General features: G+C 38.0%; 1 protein-coding gene across 1 annotated transcript in view; it reads left to right on the top strand.

Moving 5' to 3' along the window:
- The window catches only part of METAP1 (methionyl aminopeptidase 1), a 30,559-nt gene extending 13,452 nt beyond the window's left edge, over positions 1–17,107 (top strand). Inside the window, exons 3-11 of the mRNA XM_080369160.1 lie at positions 1,360–1,472; positions 2,811–2,871; positions 4,075–4,166; positions 4,855–4,938; positions 6,467–6,605; positions 9,608–9,739; positions 12,251–12,394; positions 15,007–15,072; positions 15,244–17,107. Coding sequence (XP_080225286.1) covers positions 1,360–1,472; positions 2,811–2,871; positions 4,075–4,166; positions 4,855–4,938; positions 6,467–6,605; positions 9,608–9,739; positions 12,251–12,394; positions 15,007–15,072; positions 15,244–15,404 — 992 coding nt within the window. The 3' untranslated portion in view covers positions 15,405–17,107. The remainder of the gene's footprint in view (positions 1–1,359; positions 1,473–2,810; positions 2,872–4,074; positions 4,167–4,854; positions 4,939–6,466; positions 6,606–9,607; positions 9,740–12,250; positions 12,395–15,006; positions 15,073–15,243) is intronic.
- Positions 17,108–18,743: the final 1,636 nt, after the last annotated feature.

Below are 18,743 nucleotides of genomic sequence, written 5' to 3'. Positions count from 1 at the left end.
GATTGATGGACCACTTGGTGGGTAAGGAACTGGCTGGATGGTCACACTGGGAACAGTTACAGCCAACTGCTCGATGTCCATGTGGAGACCAGTGACAAGTGGCATTCCTCAGGGGTCATTATTGGCACCAATGCTGTTTAATGGCTTTGTGGTGACGTGGACACTGGGATTGAGTGCACCCGCAGCAGATTTGCCAATGACACCAAACTGTGTGGTGTGGTTGACATGCTGGAGAAAAGGGATGTCATCCAGAGGGACCTCGACAGGCTTGAAAGCTGGGCCCGTGTGAACCCCATCAAGTTCAACAAGGCCAATTGCATGGGCCTGCACATGGGTCAGGGCCATCTCAAGTACAGATGTAGGCTGTGTGGGGAATGGATTGAGAGCAGCCCTGAGGAGAAAGACTTGGGGGGTGGTGGATGACCAGAAGCTCAACATGACCAGGCAGTGTGCGCCTGCATCCCAGAAAGTCAAACGTATGTTGGGCCACATCAAAAGAAGCGTGGCCAGCAGGTCAGGGGAGGTGGTTCTCCCCCTCTACTCTGCTCTCATGAGACCCCACTTGGGAGACTGCCTTCAGCTCTGGGGCTCCCAACATAAGGAGGGCATGGAGCTGCTGGAGTGGGTCCAGAGGAGGGCCACAAAGATGATGAGAGGGCTGGAGCACCTCTCCTGTGAAGACAGGCTGAGAGAGTTGGGGTTGTTCAGCCTGCAGAAGGGAAGGCTCTGCAGACACCTTATTGCAGCCTGCCAGTACCTAAAGGGGGCTTACAGGAAAGCCGGAGAGGGACTCTACAAGGGCCTGTAGTGCCAGGGCAAGGGGGAATGGCTTTCAACTGAAAGAGGGTAGATATAGATTAGATATTAGGAAGAAATTCTTTACTGTGAGGGTGGTGAGGCACTGGAACAGGTGGCCCAGAGCAGCTGAGGATCCCTCATCTTTGAGGGGGGTGCTTTGAGGACCCTGGTCTAGTGGAAGGTGTCCCTGCCCATGGCAGGAGGGTTGGAACTTGATGATTTTTAAGGTCCCTTCCAACCTAAACCATTCTATGATTTCTTTTGGCCTTGAAATACGCTTTCCCAAGAGTGAAAATAAGCATGCAACTATGTTTTAAACTAGAAATTAAAGACAACTTAAGTAATTGCTACGCTTTTTGCTTTCAGCATGGTTTGAATAGAGTTGGCAAGATGTGAGTTTTCAATTTGAAAACTTAAGTGCAACACAAAGTAACTGCTGCCAGCACTTTCACATATCAGTGTCTAAAATGCCAGAAAGAAACAAATCTAGGACCCCACATTTCTTATCCTTAGTAGGGCTGAGTGTGTTGCTGCAATTTTATTTTTTTTTTGTCTTTTCAGAAGATGAAAAAGCTAAGCGTGAAGTTTCCTCTTGGACTCTGGAAGGTGATGTTAACACAAATCCCTGGTCTGGTTATCGATATACTGGTAAACTCAGGCCACACTATCCACTGGTAAGCAATGGGTGCCACTCTGTAGTCCAGCACTGCCACATTCTACATCTGTAACAACTAATGCACCAGTCATGACCTGATTACCTTCCATATTTTAGCTGAGAGAGGAAAGCTTCTTAAGCAGTCTGAACTTGATGGCAAGGGCATGTATGACTATCCTTACTCTGGTTCTTGATGACTTAATTTGACCTATCTCTTGGTATATTGAAAATTAAGGAAGTGCCTGAGAGGTAACATGTATCAGTGACAGGCTTAATCTCATACCTTTTGGCTGTATGTTTTGACGCTTACTCTACATCTAAAGTCCTGGTTCATGTGATGGCTTCTCCTAGCAATTTGCTGTTCTCGTAGTAATGGGGCAGCCTGTTTCAGAAAAATTCAGGTGAGTTGATTTAGAATTTAAAGAAATGGGTTTATATTATTTCATGTTAATGGTTTGAAATAACCTGGTGAGTAAGCTGGTGAATAGCTCTGCTGAAGGAACAGAGGTTATAGTAATCTCCAGCACTGGAAAGGTGAAGAATAACTGAAGTCAATTAACATCTTCATCTGTGAAAGGTGGATTTAGAAGATGACCTCAGTTATAGCTGTTTTTTTAAATTGCTACAAGTGTGTAGATGGAGTAAGTAAAAGGTCTTCATAGGAATAACGGCATTCTATTTACATGTGTCTTCTAATAGGCCTGTGCTAGAAATACTGCCCCTCTGGCATCCTCTCTGTAGTCTTCTCCATGTGTAACAGGCCCATCAGGACACATTAACAGAGCCTGAGCCCGTGTGATTATCGGTGTCATTGGCGAAAGTGTGTTTTGGATATGTCCCAGCCAAGTAATTTAGTAGTATTATCATTGAACGTTTGCTTTTTTGTCTTCTGACTGCTGTAGGATTGATGCAAATGAAAATACAATAAAAAGTGCTAATGACTAGGATGATAAGAAGTAACAATCTTGCTAACAGACACTAATAACCAGAGAAAGGAGGGATGTATTTGGAATGAGTACATTTGCAGTCTGGAAAGCAGAATAAACACTACAGCATAACAGAGATAATAAGTTATTATGTTATTAAAAAAAAATTATTTATTGGACACATGAAAGTTTTTTATTTTTACAAAGCTGTGAAGTTGGCTGTTAGAGGTTGTATAATATGAAAGTGATAACGAGTAACAGGAGAATCTTTGAGAATTTAAAATTAGAACTGTTTTGGAGCATTTGCATACTTTTTCTAAGTGGAATTAGCCATATTTCACTGTATTTAATTTTGCTGCATGAGCCTCTTTTTTTTGTGAAAATCCTAAGTATTCTTGCAACCTAACCAGCTTTGACTATGATTTATTTAGACGCCAACAAGACCTGTGCCAAGCTATATTCAGAGACCGGATTATGCTGATCACCCACTAGGTAACTTGAAACAAATAACAGTTATGGGGTGTTGTTGCTTTGTGTTTTTCATGCTTTAAAGGCTTCTTCAATTAAAAGAAAGATACTGGAGAAGGGAACATTTTCTTTTATCTGTTCTTCTTACTCTGCCTCTTCTTTCCCTGCATTAATTGGTTACAATAATAAATATTACTGGTTACAAGTATTTTTTGGGAGTCAAAAGTTTGTAATATGTTATTTTTCAAAGGTGTTCAGGGAAGAAAAAAAAAACCAACCCACAAAAAAAACCCCAAGGCCTAGTCCTGTGGTTCACTTCACAACAAACAGCAGTAAATTGGCTGTCACAGGTGAATTCTGCTAAGCCATTTTCAGTGACATCAGTGTTTCTGTTGGAAATGTGTTATAAAACAACAAAACCAAACAAAATTGCACTAAACAGCCTGCAAAAGAAAGCTGATGCATGAGTTCCAGCTGGTTTTGAACACAGAGGGAATACATTGAAAATTGCTCTTTTATTCGTTTGATTTGGTATTTTGCCCTTTTTATATCAATAGTAGTGCTTTGCATTTTCCAAAAAAGCTGAAAAGCTGCTATGAAGTCTGTTAGAATTATTCTTAAATCTTCAGCCATTCTTTAATTGTTCTTTACAGAATGGAAATATTTAAACAAATCAACGTACTGTCTTTTAGGGTGGTTGCTCAACTAAAAAGCCGAGCTTGTGCAGAATTTGGTAGGAAGAATTTACATATTTGCATCAGCTGATTATTGCAATAGTATAACTAGAGATATTCACAGGCTTATATAATACTATATGGCTCTTTTAGAATATTATTCATTACTAATTATTATCTCCAAAGCAGCTAAAAGAAAAATAAAAAAACTTTCCTATGAATAATATAATTTCCTTGTAAATCTAATTTTTTAAGCTTGTGTTTTAACTAACTGGACATGGTGGGTTTACGTAGTAAATGAACGAGCATCCTCTGCACGTGTGGGCATTATGGTATTGTGGGAGGCTTATAAATTGAAATTAGTCTGGATAATGATTATAGTGCTATGACTTGGTGGGTTCATTATTTTAGTCTGTAGTGAGAAAGTATGTACTTTTATTGCCATTGGTAAGCTAAGTTAGTTTCTTGATTGGACCTGTGTCAATCACTCTGCTAAATAACATGGATTTTTTTCTTTCTTTTTTTCCCCCCTTCCTCCTCCTTTTCTTTTCAGGAATGTCTGAATCAGAACAGGCTTTAAAAGGAACCTCTCAAATAAAAATACTCTCATCTGAGGATATAGAAGGGATGCGAGTAGTGTGTAGGGTAAGGGGGTTTTGGTTTTCATTACAAAGTGCCTTTTATTCTTTAAAAAGCCTAGTGATTTTACTAGTTTGTGACAGCACATTTGAAGTACAAACTTTCAAACTACTTCTGAGCACTGAAAAATAGATTGAGAAATTGAGTATTTTCTTGCTTTTTCTCTCCTTTCAACTCCCAATTCACAGTAAACTATTTTGCAAGTGGAAAGATGACTTTTATCTGTTTTTTGGCTTTGTTGTTACTAGTGAGATAATCTCTGGCTGAAACGTTGTTACTGTTAGGAATATATATTTTATAATGCATAGATGAGAACAGAACTTTTTCCTTTTCTGTAGCACTAAGTAAAAACTAAAAAGCAAAACAGAGCCCCATCCCTAACAGTTTTTGAAAAAAAAGCTGTTTGACTGTAATCACTTCCTCGTACACAAGTCAAACTTTGAAATCTATTTGGGTAGTCTGGTTTAAGATTATGGTATTCAAGGAAATTGTGGTCCAGATCTTAATTGGAGTGTTTTCAAATCTCACGGAGCTGGCTTGGTAATATATCCTGTAGACATCTCAAAGTCTTTATAGAGTTTAAATCTATCCAGCTTTCCTAGCAATCTTGGTCTAGCTCAGGAAAATGGGTTGCTCATGTTCTAGGGAGTAGTCCTGGTCTTATTTTACATCAGTACTCTTGTTTTGTTTGCAGCTTGCTAGAGAAGTATTGGATGTTGCTGCCATGATGGTGAAAGCAGGTGTAACTACTGAAGAAATTGATCATGCTGTCCATTTAGTAAGGTTATTTTCTTGTTCTTCTGGTGTTTGTAAGTGCTTTCTTCCATCTTCTTATTTGTGAATGATTGTTGTGTGGTTTTCTTTGTTGTATGAATTTCTTATTTTGAACTGTTTCCCAATTTGAAGCTAGTGGGTAGTGCAGATGTTAGAAATACGTTACAGCACAATGGTAGATTCAAAATGAATTAGGAACTCCTGGGTGCCTCTCTGTGTCAGCTCCTTCCACGATTTCCAGCTTCAGATTCCCTCTAAGTTTTTTTTCACCTGTTTTCTCAGTTAACATCATACCATTTTCTTTCTTCTAAACCCTTTTTGCTCCACAGATACCGTTATATAAAGAACATCATATGTAGGCCATGGACTTTTTGTGCTCTGTGGTATTGGTTAAGATGTACAGAGGAGAAGACTTAATTATTTATGGTTGGGAATCAGAACTTAAGAACCTCAGAGAGAACTGAAATGACGTTTGATACAGTCAGGCAAATTAAAGCCACAGTCTAGTGAAGTATTTGATAGACATGTTGAAGTATTTTCCTGGCTTAACTATTCATAGATACTTGAATTATGTTATTTTTATTTTTCTTTGCTGTCTTCTCTATAAGGCATGTAAACTGATAATTGAGGATACTGGTGTGCACTGTGGGGAAGGCAACAATTTTGGTATAGTTAAGGCTCTTAGAGCGCTTTCTGGTTGGTGTTTTTTTTTATCTGCGTTTGCAGCTGTTGAGCCAAGATTGCAAAGAACCTACTCTGGTTTCATTAGGCCAGAGTTTTCTGTTGAACTGCATCGAACAGTATACTAGTAGCTTATGCATGATGTCTTTAATGTGAACAACTAGTAGTTAAAATGGTGTTACCCCTCTTCAGCAGTTCTCGGAAACTTTTGCATGGCAGTTTGTTGATACTGACTGATAACCCTGATTGGTACTTTGCAGTTTTAAAAAGTATGATTTATTTTTTTTTTCTCTTAATAAAAGGTTTAACACAGTATTTGCTTGGTATGTCACATAGTGTGTGTATGTATGTATATGTAAGTATATATAAAATTTATGTGTCAGTTTTGCAAAAATCCCGAACAGGTTATTAGAACAAGTGCAAAGGAAGCAGCTTAAGGTTGTAAAGCTAGGGATGAAAGAGTGGTGCTAAAGGTTAGTTTGTCTGACCTTTGTGTTTTGCAAAAATACTTGAAGTCTTAGACTGGGTGCTTAAAAACAGTAATTGAAAATAGCAGTGGTTTTAACTGAATAAATATTGCTGTGCATTGTTTTAAACATGAATGCTTCAAGCATTCATAGTTGAATAACATAACGATGAGTAGAAACAAAATTAAAGTAGCTTTACTTTCATCCTGGTAAGAAATGCAAAGCGTAACAAAATACCATAATGCCAAAAAATACTTGAAGAATCTTATTTTGAAGAGTCACTGCTTTTCAGCCTATTGTGGTTACAGTAAAGCTGTTGTGCATATGCTTGTTCGTTGTACAAAACTTACTAATGTAGAGTGTAAATTGTATTTTCTAAATTAGGCTTGTATTGCAAGGAATTGCTATCCTTCCCCTCTGAATTATTATAATTTCCCTAAGTCGTGTTGCACATCAGTGAATGAAGTGATCTGTCATGGAATTCCTGACAGGAGGCCATTGCAGGAGGGAGATATTGTTAATGGTAAGTGCTATGAAATTAACCTTCAACACTTCTACCTTCTATCCAGTTAAACCATGTCGTAAGGTGAGGTTTCACTAGCAGGCAACATGATTGGAATAGCTTCTTAAGAAAGGCTTGTGTTCTCATTTCCCAGTTAACCTCTTCCCTTTACAAATTTAATGATTTAATAAAATATTTAATAAAAAAATTCAAAAGTTTGGTCCACTTTAAAAGCTTTATGATTCTTCTGCACTGGTCTGTGCATTAGTATAGTATAGTGCCTGAGTGTTCTACTTGTGCACTAGTTTGCATTTGTTCCAGACTGTATAAATAGTGAATAAAATGTATATTGAATTATTCAGCTGGATTAGTTCTGTGTGAATTCTTAATTAGATGGCTGTAGATCCTTAAGATTTTGCTACAGACATCACAATTATGATGACTGTAAAGGTGAGGCATTGTATGGGTGCATATTAAAATCTATACCTTTACTTTGAGCATCTTACAGCCTAACTCTATCAGCTGCTTTTTGTTCATGGTACTCAATATACGTATCCTTCTTGGGTGTTGAGGGATACTTGACTGTTTTTTGTTTTCTTAATTCACTTATTGGTTTGGCAGTAGAAATTAATTACATTTGTTTTGTAGAAACATTTGCACTTTTATTGCATTGGTTTGCTTCTCTCTTATCTGTAAAAAAAATACCCAGTATATCTTAAGGTTTGGCCTACCTCTGGAAGCAGGTTGGAATCCCTTTAGATTGCCAGGTATTTGAGATATATATAGATAGATAGATAGATATAAACATTTAATAATACTTACTAAGACTACAGCTCAGTGCTGTAGGTACCAGCCTTTTCAGAACAAACCTCATGATTGCTGCCCCCTTCTAGATCAGGTTTGGTCTGGCTGATAGCTGTAGCATACATATAACCATTTGGGCAAAGTTCCTTTATTTTTTGTTAGTTTCAAAGATGATGCCTTTGCACAGCTCTCTTGTTGCTATCTTTTTTGGCATTGCTGGAGTCTAAACCAAGAAGCCCAGTTAAGCGTACTAGGTTGGCTTTCATCTACACGGTGCCTTACCATTCTGCTGTTTGCATGCCAAGGCTGCACCTCAGTGCTAGAAAACACCTTTTGTAAGAGAGTTTAGCTTTGTTCAAATCCCTGCCTTGATTGCACTTGCCCAAGCTTTGAGCCTTCTGCTTTGTTTTGGTGAGGAAGAACTAGTTCACTCTTTTGTAGTTGCGTAGGTCTTGTTACGAAATGGTTCACATCTTGTGGATTGAACATGCATTCCCCATGGGCTCAAAAGGCTTCCAAGTCTTGTAGGATTCTCTTTGGTAAGGTAGTGGCTCAAAAGCCTCTTCTAAAGAAAGAACAAAACAGGGTACAAAGGAGGAGACAGAAAAAGTACGGTGCCAATCTACTTAAAACTTTTTAGCCTGCTGGAAGCAAAAGGTGGCCATGTCAGAGTCCAAAACAGGTTTTTAGAATCACAGGAAAACATCATTCAGAAGGGTACTGGCAAGTGATGTCTAGGTCAACCCCCTGCTCCGAGCAGGGCATCATAACATTTTGTTATCGTACAGTTCCCTGGGAGCAGATGTGATCTCTTTGTAAAGCGTAGTGTAACCCTGCACATGCATGCATTCACAACAGGCAATATTGTTTTTGTGTGGTGTTGATTTCATTCTTAAATATTTGCCAGCAGTACAGATTTACTGTTGACACCAAGAATTTTTTTACCCATGCTTTGATGTCATGGTTGTATTGGTGTCTCCAAGCAGCTCATATACCATATTCCTGAAATATTACTGCTTAGCACAGTTTCCTTGATGGTTGTTTACTTGTGAGGGGGTCTGCATGTGAATTTCTTAATGAATAGCAGTTCAGTAACTATTCCAGTGGTTTTGGTATTCCAGCAGCTATTAGACGTACCAGACTACAGACAAAGTCTATTAAGTGCAAAACTACCCATTCTACCACAGGAAGTCAATTTAATAGGCAAATCTAGAATATTTTGCATGTGTTTACTATTTATAATGACTAAGTGATGGCAGGTTTTAATTATTCACTTGTCGACTATGAGACAGGATATTGAAGTAGATGATAGCTATGACTAAACTGGTAGTCCTGTTCCCATGTTTTGTGAAAGGCCTATTTGCAACAAGCATCTTGTATGGATATTCTTAATCCAGATTTTTTTTAATGAGTTAAACTAAAAAAGATTTTTTCCCATTAAAACTACTTATGCTGATATTTTTCAAGAATGGGTTACATCAGTTGGTTTACAACCACCTTTACATGCAAAGCAAATTAAGAGTTTTGCTGTAACATAATTCTAAACTCTTACTCTATGTTCTTCTAAACCTGTTGTTTAAGCATGCCCTTCTCATTCTTGCTGTTTACCTGATACTGAATGTTTAAATTCTTTCATTTGAAAGAAAAAAGAAATTTTTCTTTGGTGTATTTTTCTTAGTTGGGAATGCTATTGGAAAGTTGCTGTGTATTTAATGTTCAAGGTATTTTACCTTTTTGGCTGGAAGCAACAGGTTTTGGCATTACCATTTTTGCAGAGGTGTGATATTATTCTAAACATCCTTAGAAACTACTTAAGTTAAAATGTGGGTTAAAACATGATTACATACCTTCTTAAAATTCAATTTACCCCTATTAGTGCTGGTATTAATTCTAAAACTCTTAATTAATTTTAACCAGGTAAATCACCATGGAGCAAAGAGCTTCTCTTTCCTGTTTTTATGTTTACCTAGAAAACCAATCATAATCTTTCTATGTCTGTGTTGCATTGGTGTAACACTATCGTAGTAGTTAATTCTATAGAATGTAGAGGATAAGCATGAGATAATTGATACTGCTGGAAGAGTTTACATTTGACATTTTTCCAAAGTAATCTTACAATTTCATGATTACAATCCTAGATTCTTACATGTGTGCGCTTGTCCTTTCACAAAACAAGAATGAGAAATACAGTGCTAATACTACAATATGTCTATTTGCAGTGGATATTACTGTCTATCGTAATGGATACCATGGAGATCTGAATGAGACGTTTTACGTTGGAGAAGTTGATGAGGGTGCAAGGAGGCTTGTCCAAACAACTTACGAGTGCCTAATGCAAGCCATTGATGCAGGTAAACCCTTTGGCTAGAACCTGAAGCCTTATGGTTTTGGTTCTCAAACATGGGTGCGCGTATTTGCTACTGCCTGGGAGTGACTTCTGTTGTAGAATGCAGAAGTGCTACTGTGTGTCACAAGCAGATGATGTATATTGTATAAAACAGTGATCCTTGAAATGGCATAGTTCTGTGGCTTGTGGTTGCAACTTTTACTTGGAATGTGGGTTGACAAGGAAAATGTAATTGATATTGAGCTGATCCACGTATGATAATATTTATATGGAAACAGCCTTTTCAGACTACTAGTTAGATGGATGAGGCATCCTTGCTCTGAGTAGTTTAGCGAAGGTGAAGAACAAAGTGTGTTTTGGAAAACCAAAGTATTGCTTCCTACTACTGTAATTTGTATGGTGTTGCACAATGGACCAATAAGATAAAACACTGCTTGGACACATAAAACATATCTCTTTACCCCTGCCAGACCTGATGGTTATTTCATAAAGCTAATTTTGAGCTCTTGATTTTCAGCTGTGGGAATATGCCAGAGAAGACTGATCCATGTCTTTAGTTATGTTGCTTAGCTATAACTCAGGACAGCTTCATTGAGACATGCAATGAGATAGAAAGGTAGCTAGAGAATGTCATGTTCAACTTCATTCATAAAGGAGTATACTAAGTTCTTCTAGACAAACAGAAAACAAAACAAAAATCTCTCAAGTCCTAGAAATATTTGTACTCTCTGTGTCTTTTATACCATTCAGCTTCTTTAAATCCACAGTACAATTTACTTCATGGCCTCTAAAACCTGAAATTTAAGGTGCTGTATCTGAAGGCTTTAAACTTGCATTTAATTGAAAGTCAATGAAAAAAAAATTATGATGTACTTACTTTGGTTAATAATTTGGACACAGCTAGCCAAGCTGAAAGGACAAAAATCCATATAAATGACATCTTGTGCATCCATTGTGTGATGAAGAAAATTGAATTTCAATTTTCAAAATTCAAAAATTTAAAAAACAGAATTGAGCTATGAAGAATATAATTACCTGTTTATGTGGGATAACTGTTCTGAAATGACTACTTTGTTTTTCAGAGCTAAGTCAGTTTGCTTTGCTCCTGTACTTTATTTCTATAGTAATTGTTATATATGTTGTCTCTTATTTTTCATATAATGACTTTGGTGTATGAACTATGACAGAAATTCACTTTGTGTTCATTATAATGAGATTTAAATTCTCAGTGTAACTTTTTCTTTACCAACTTTTTAGATGCTGTAACAGGTTTTAAAGGATTTTAGACATTCCTTGCTAGTAGGAATTCTGGCAGCAAGTTGTCTCTGCTGTTAAAAAGAATAACCTCTCCTCTGTTTAAATCATCTTCATTTCTTGGTGTTGGATCAGCAGAGCTCTAGGAGAGTTGCATGAGAGCAGCAGAGGGCTTCTGGCTGCTTTGAGAGGAGTTGCTTGGTATTGTCAGGCTTGAAGGAGATGGTACTTCACAACCACTTAGCACAAAACAAACAGATTAACTTTTCCTTCTCTTCCCCCCCATGTCGTTCCCCCCCATTTTGGGAAAAGCAGGCACATTCCAGTATTCAGCTTACTGATTTAAGTTGTAGTTGTTTACATTATCAGGTAATTGAACTAAATGGCTTGATTCCTTAAAGATTTAGCTTTTTATGTGAACTCTGCTGAAGATGGCTTCACATAACCACACAGCATCTGGCTCCTGAAGGAACAGCATATATTCAGGGAGTTGTGAATGATCTTGAAATGGCATTTACATTCTCTCTCTTTTTTTTTTTTTTAAGTTGCTCAAGGTTGCTTTTGGTATGCACCTTCATCAGCTGATGGATGAGGCATTGTTGCTTTTACAGTATTGTTGCTAACTTGTCCAAGTGCTGAAAGTGAATTTTTCACACCATTTTCATCTGTTTCAAACTCTTTAAGGCTTCCTAAAAGGATTGTAAAACAAGTTAGTCCCGCATGTAAACATTATTTGCTGTAGTTCTAAAAATCTTGTCTAAAATATACCCATTTTCTCTTGCCACCTCCTCACCCCCTTTTTAATCCTTCATATATAATCATTTTTCCTTTTTATTTGTGTGCACTTTTCACACAGTAGTAGACAAGTATATATTTAAAATACAGTGCATATGTTCATTGAAAGAAGCACTGCAACTCTGGGTATGAGAATTTACCAAATAGTTTGAAAGTATTTTGTTGTCTTTAATTTCAAACTTGGACATCCTTTTAATATATGAGCACTTACATCCACAAAAGGAAGAACGTATTGTTTTCTGAGGCAGTTTTGTTTCTCATTTTCTATAAGACTGTTTCTTCCCTCTCTCATGTTATTGCACTCACATACTTGATAGGTTAAATGATCATAGGAAGTTGCATACGAAAATGCATGGCCATACAAGCCATGAGTGCTACAGAGGTATTAGCCTGCATGGTGTTTAATGGTTAGTTATGTTGAAAGAAAGCTTTCTAAGTTCTGATCTGCATTGCTTTAATTTTGCAGTAAAACCTGGCGTTCGGTACAGAGAACTGGGAAACATTATTCAGAAACATGCTCAAGCAAATGGATTTTCCGTCGTTCGGAGCTACTGTGGTCATGGAATCCACAAACTCTTCCATACAGCCCCTAATGTCCCACATTATGCCAGTGAGTATTCATTCCCTTTGGTTTGTGCAGTAGACAAGGAGTGGCTTGCAATGAATGCACCGAATTTGCTTCTTGCTTATATTCTAATGAAGTAGCAAGTTGTCTGACAGCCATCAAGTTACAATTTTTGCACTTGCGAAATATTTTTTTTTCTAAGCCTTGGACCACAGCATGCTTTATGAACCTAAATAAGGTGAATACAGTATATACTGAGACAGTCTGTGCCTGCACTAATGGTTAGTGTTAGCTCTCATCTGTACTGGGTAATGGCTCAGTGTTTTTTGCCAGAATCCCCAACTAATCTTTTAGACATCCTTGTCTGACATGAATGGGCAAATGTTTCTGTCCTTAGAAGGTGTAAGCAAAAACTTACTGCCATTTCCAGATGTAAATAAAAGACTAATTGAATGGTATAGAGGGGTGTTGGACCTGAATCTGGATCCTGTTATGTTTCACTTTTCTTCATTTGAGTGTTGTGATCTGATGTTCCTGGAAACTTTTGTAGTGTGTGGCAGAGGAGGAATGACCTTTTCTACAGCAGGTTCTCAGCTTTAGGTTTTGGAAATGGCGATGTCCCCGTGACAATTTTTGCCAGGACTAAGCTTTACAGCATCCACAGAGGCAAAAAAGAGAAGCTGAAATGCCAGTGGAGAGCTAAGGATAGAATAAATATGGTGAAGCAGTGATAAACAGTTCATGCCTACTTCAGCTGTAAAGCTCCCCTAATAGGACATTTCCTCAGACCCAACAGATGCCTTCATCTTCCCATCTCCTAACAAGCCTTAAAATAGATTGTAGTTCTAGACCAGGGGTCCTCAAACTACGGCCCGCGGGCTGGATACGGCCCCCCAGGGTCCTCAATCTGGCCCCCGGTATTTAAAGAACCCCCCCGCCCCCCCCCCCCTGCTGGGGGCTGGGGGGGGGGAACCAAGCAGCCGCAGATGACTGCCTGCCACTTCATCCATGCTGGCCTCCTGTTTAAAAAGTTTTAGGACCTCTGTTCTAGATTATAATCTAGTAATCACTGATTTTTCATGTAATTTCCCTGACTTATTTTTTCAGAGAACAGAGAAAACCTACTCTACCTAATCACAGGCTAGAAGGGTATCAAATCCTGGTATTTACTTTTTGTCATGTAAAATGAAGAAAATCTGGATTCTTTGGAGTTGGAGGGCATTTTATATATATATAATATATATTTACTATATATATATATTAAAATGCAATCTGAGAAAAAGGAAACTTCTATCTTTCCTGGCTGTTGGGAATTTTGAAAATTCTTTTTCATTGAGCTAGAATGTCCCTTCCCAGTAAGGAAGATGCTGGGTTTTTTTTAAATACAGATTCATAGCAAAGCAAGTGGAAAGACCTAAGGGAGTTAAAGCTTCTTGAAGAGGAGGAAAAAAAAAAAAAAAAGCTGCTGCTTATTTCTGGCTTACTATGAAAAGACTTTTAAAAGCAAAAAGCTCATTTTATAAGCTTTTAGATTATTTAACAAAATCGTGAGAACTGCAGGGGATAAAAGACAAAATTTATTCAGATGCAGAAGACCATAAACTTCCATTTAACTGAGAGCAAGAAATGTCAGCAGATGATGGAGATAGAAGCAAGACTCTTTTAAGTAAAAGAAAAATGATCTGGTTGCTGTTTTATAAACTTGATGTCAGAGACTTTAAAAATCATCTAGGTGATTTAGACAATCTAATAAACTTACACAATTAGAGTAGACTGGGGGATGGGGAATTTGTATGTAAGAATTGATGCACATTGTCTACAGCAGCAAAGTAACTTGGAGGTAATGGTTCCTGTGTGGTACTGGAGTTTGTTCCAGCTCTGACATGCTAGGCTGAGTCAGATCAAAGCCACACTGCCGTTCCGGGTGAACAGGGCAGAGAAAAAGGGCTGAAGCCTTTCTTCAGTCAAACTACACTCCTAGAGATGTGCTGTGCATCAGTTCGTGTGTCTCCACATAAACATTTTCGGTGTATATAACATCAAGAAGTTCAATATTATTGTCTAGTATGTCTTGAAATTCTCTGCCTTTTTATGTTGGCTAAAAAAATACAGCATTATCACCCTGATACTACTACGACCCCATTACCCAGAGTAACGAGGGGGCCAATGTGTCTTTCATAAATGGAATCATGGGATTGCTTAACAGCTATCATGTTTTGACAGTTTATTGGAACTAATGGTTCAGTGGAAACAAATTAAGAGGTTTCAAGCCTTCTCCGAATAACTTTAAGTACTACTTTTGACTGATATTTTTTTTTTTTTTTTTTTTAAAAAGGTATTTTTCATCTTAGAAGTCTCTGGAAATTCCTGTATTAGATTTGTTCAGGGTTTTTACAGAACTGGAGTTGAACTCCCGTTGAGGAAAGACAGCAATTAATTTTAAGCTACTTGAGTAAATATTGCAGTGTTGGAGGAGGGGGAGAAGGAAAGAACTAAAAGAAAAACCTTAATGTAGAATTGAAAATGGAGTGAATAGGTAATCTGTGAAGGGCTTCTCTGACTGTACAGTATTCTGGCTATATTATTCTAGGACAGGGATTTATTCATTTACTAAGATGGGATCACATTTTCTAACTTGAGTGTTCCTTTTATTGCAGAAAATAAGGCAGTTGGAGTCATGAAGCCAGGTCATGTTTTTACAATTGAACCAATGATCTGTGAAGGTGAGCAATTTAGCAATAGAGTAATATGATTGCTCTTGTTTACTATTAATAAGTGATGGAATAGGCTGGTTCTGTTCTGTATAGCTGATAGATTTTCATTTCTCTTTGGGGAATGGGGAACTGTTATCTGTTACTTAAAAACAGTCAAGAAGTCATCATTTATGTTTTTAGGTGGTTGGCAAGATGAAACATGGCCTGATGGTTGGACTGCTGTAACAAGAGATGGAAAGCGATCTGCCCAGTTTGAACATACGCTTCTGGTCACTGATACAGGCTGTGAGATCTTAACCCGGCGGCTGGATAGTATTTGTCCCCATTTCATGTCCCAGTGATAGTTTAAGACTATGCAGGTGGATCTGAACAATACCTTTTTTTTTTTTTTTTTTTTGTCTCTGTACTATGCATTTTTTAAAGAGTACAGAATAGAGAGATTTCATCATTTACTTTGTTCTCAGTGATTGTAGATAAGAGGACTATCTTGAAGAACCTGACCCAGTGTCTGGAAAAGCAGAGAAGAATTTAAAGATTTTCCTGCTTTCCTCCTACCTACAATGCTTACGCTATAATTTTCTTTTCTCTCCTATTCTCTTTAGCACCTTTCTTTCAATTAGACCCACAATTGCTTCTGTTGCTGCCGTGATATTAGCTAGAAAAATGTGGGTAACCTTTCCCACTGGGACTTGATATTTTGGGATCCAGGTTTTTTTCACCACTTCAGCGTGTCCTGTCGCACTTGGTATGTCAGTGGCACCTGAGATTTTAAGCATTTCTAGTTCCAAAGACTTGCTCCTGCTTCTGCAGATACTGTTCTAATGGGCTGGGCCTTTTTTGTTTATCCGTTGAGAAGGGGGAAGAAGGGAGAAAGACATGCACGTTGGCAAGAATAGGCTACCCTTTAATTCTGTCCCTGTCTCTCTGCTGATGGCCTCAGTGGTGATTGCAGCTGTAGGTGACACACTTAATGGCAGGACTTGTTTCCTTTGCTGGAGATTTGATGGTATGGGCTTCCTACAGGGAAAATTAATAAATTCTCTTATGTGCAGCTCCCTGGAATAAGCTGCTTCTTGGCAAACCAGTATTTGCAGGCAGTGTCCTGCTCCAAAAGCTTGGTGAAGTCGATGTGTTCAGACTTGCCTAGATAAAGGAATGCAACAAGAACCAAAAAGATCTCATGTTCATGGGATCCCTGTGTGTGTTAACTGTGGGACATTTTTTAAAGGTACATCCACGGTAGCTGTAGGGGATTGGATTTGCAAGACTTTACAGTGAAATGAGTACGTATCTCAAAACAAGTCTGAGTGTGAGAAAATGAAACACTTTCAATTCCGTATTCATTTTCTTTTGGTAACTTTAAACAGGTCATTTTTTTCCCCTCAGTTAAGACTTTCTAAAAGCATGAAACTTACTTAGGGGGGGCACCTGATCTTTTTTTCCTCAGACTGGGTATAGAGTGGGCAATGTTAGTACATTTACCACTTTATTTCCTGTTAATGGGTTGTAATGAGCTGGAAACTGTTATGTTAAGGAGTGTGGATTGATTAAGCCTCTCTTCTCTCTACCTTTCTTTTCCCATGCCCACTTCCTTTCCATCATCTTTGGTGTCTCTGCTGAGGGAATTTATTTTTTCTTCTGGACTGTAATGAAAATTTTTTCAGACCCCATTGCAGACTGTCTTACACCACTGTAATACAAGAAATAGTTAAACCAATGCAGACATTAAATCAAAATAATACAATCATGGGCACAAAACACACCTTTACAAGGTGTCCAGTGAATTTGTTGCCACATCAGACCTAAACATATGAGGTACTGCCTAACCTTGGCTCCCCTTGGCACTGCAGAATTTAGGTGGGGGGAAAGGAGTTAGTGCTTCATAATACTGGACTTGTGTCCTAACAAATACCAAATTTGCCAGAAAATGTCTTCTCTGCCCTGAGTGCCTCAGACCTGTGTTGCTGTAAGAGTATCATTGTGATGTTTTCATTACCTGTATTATTATTTTTAATTATGCAGTAAAGTGACCTGAAATGATGCATATAGAATGCGTGTGTGTGTGTGTGTGTGTGCGCGTATAGATTTTAACAAAACAGACTGTAGTATTTGAGTGGAATTACCTGTGTTGAATGAGATGTAATGTATTGAGATGACTGTCCTGGAGGTTTGCCCACCATATCATGCACTTGAATGGTTACAATGGTCTTGCCTTTTCTACATGTGTGTGTATGATGGGGGGGGGGGAGGGGGAGGGGACGGGACTTCACTTTTGGTCTACAAAATAAAAGTTGCAGCTGCTTTTAACAAAACTTTTGTGTGATTCAAAACCAGACATAGCATTCTCAATTATGTTCAGGTTTGCTTGTACCTGGCTGCATGCATCTATCAGTAGTGCTTGCACTGTTAAGTCACCCTTAAACTGCACATGTGCCACTTGAATACCTCTTTGTTGTGGCACCAATACAATCAGATTTAATACTGCATGTTTTGAATATAGGTAATCTGTGGTGATATGCATTTCTGCCTATAAATTGAAATCACAGCATGAATATACTGAGTTCACACTGCTGCAGTATTTTTAAACAAGTGGAAAGCTTAGTCAGCATCTATACCAGTTCTTTCAACATGAGAGAGCACATCAGCCTGGAGAACAACTCATTTAATAAAAATACTCTGAAAGGCTATTTTTTCACCTATGTAGCTGGAACTTTGCTCAAACATCACGTATGTTAGATGTGTGCTGACTGGATTTGTGAAAGTATCTATTTTTGATTCTTACAGAAGTCGCTATCCACTTAAAAATAGTAACTAAGCAAGCAAAAAAACCCAAACAAAAATACCCCACCCCAACTTAAACCTACTTTAGAATGAAGTCTTTAGATATTGCATACACTTGTACTAAAAACACAATCCTGCAATTAGTTCTGAAACAATCCCTTAAAGTATTTTCCCTTTTACTATTCATGTAAGAGAGCCTGGAAACTCTTCATGCTGTTTCTGCAAATTGACGTGAATATTTAAGGAGATAATATTTGATAGCTAATATTGAATAAAAGTTAACAGCGAAAGGAGATGGGACAAGCTGCATCTTTTACATGACATTCAGCAGAGTACATACACTTTTTAGGTACAATCATTTGGTGGAAACTTTTTGTCCGTTGAAATTCTTAGAGTTGTCAAGATGGTACAGTTCAATACAGAGCTTCATTACCAGGAACAGGGTACAAGCTCTTGTGTTTGTGGGTCCCTTTGTTAACTGAGCAACTTCAAAAAGACTATTTCAAACATGCTCCATTCAATCAGCTGCTTTGCAGGACAAGGGTAGTCTGAAAACTCTGCTATGTAATGGCTAGGACATTAATACTTCAGGCTGGAAGAGGCTGTAAGTATTTGAGCCGAGTGCTCTGGTATCACTACACCTCTTTGTTGACATATTACAAGACTAGCTTTCCACACTCCAAGATGCAGATTCTCTAAAGAAATACTGTAACGCAGACAACATGACTGTATGGTCTTGGTTCTGTCTGTGCAGCCTAGAGGAACAACTGTTACAGTATAAACATTTTATATCTGTTAAATCCAGTTGGGGGGTAGTTTTGCTAAGAAGTTGAGCAATATTCTATTGATAATATCTTGTAGTTAGAGAGTACTCTTGCCAGAAAGGCTTGACAGCAACT

The sequence above is a fragment of the Falco punctatus genome (assembly GCF_963210335.1).
Source record: "Falco punctatus genome assembly, chromosome: 1".
Taxonomy (NCBI): Eukaryota; Metazoa; Chordata; class Aves; order Falconiformes; family Falconidae; genus Falco; species Falco punctatus.
Note: the sequence above shows the minus strand (reverse complement) of the source record. Positions and strands in the feature narration are given on the sequence as shown.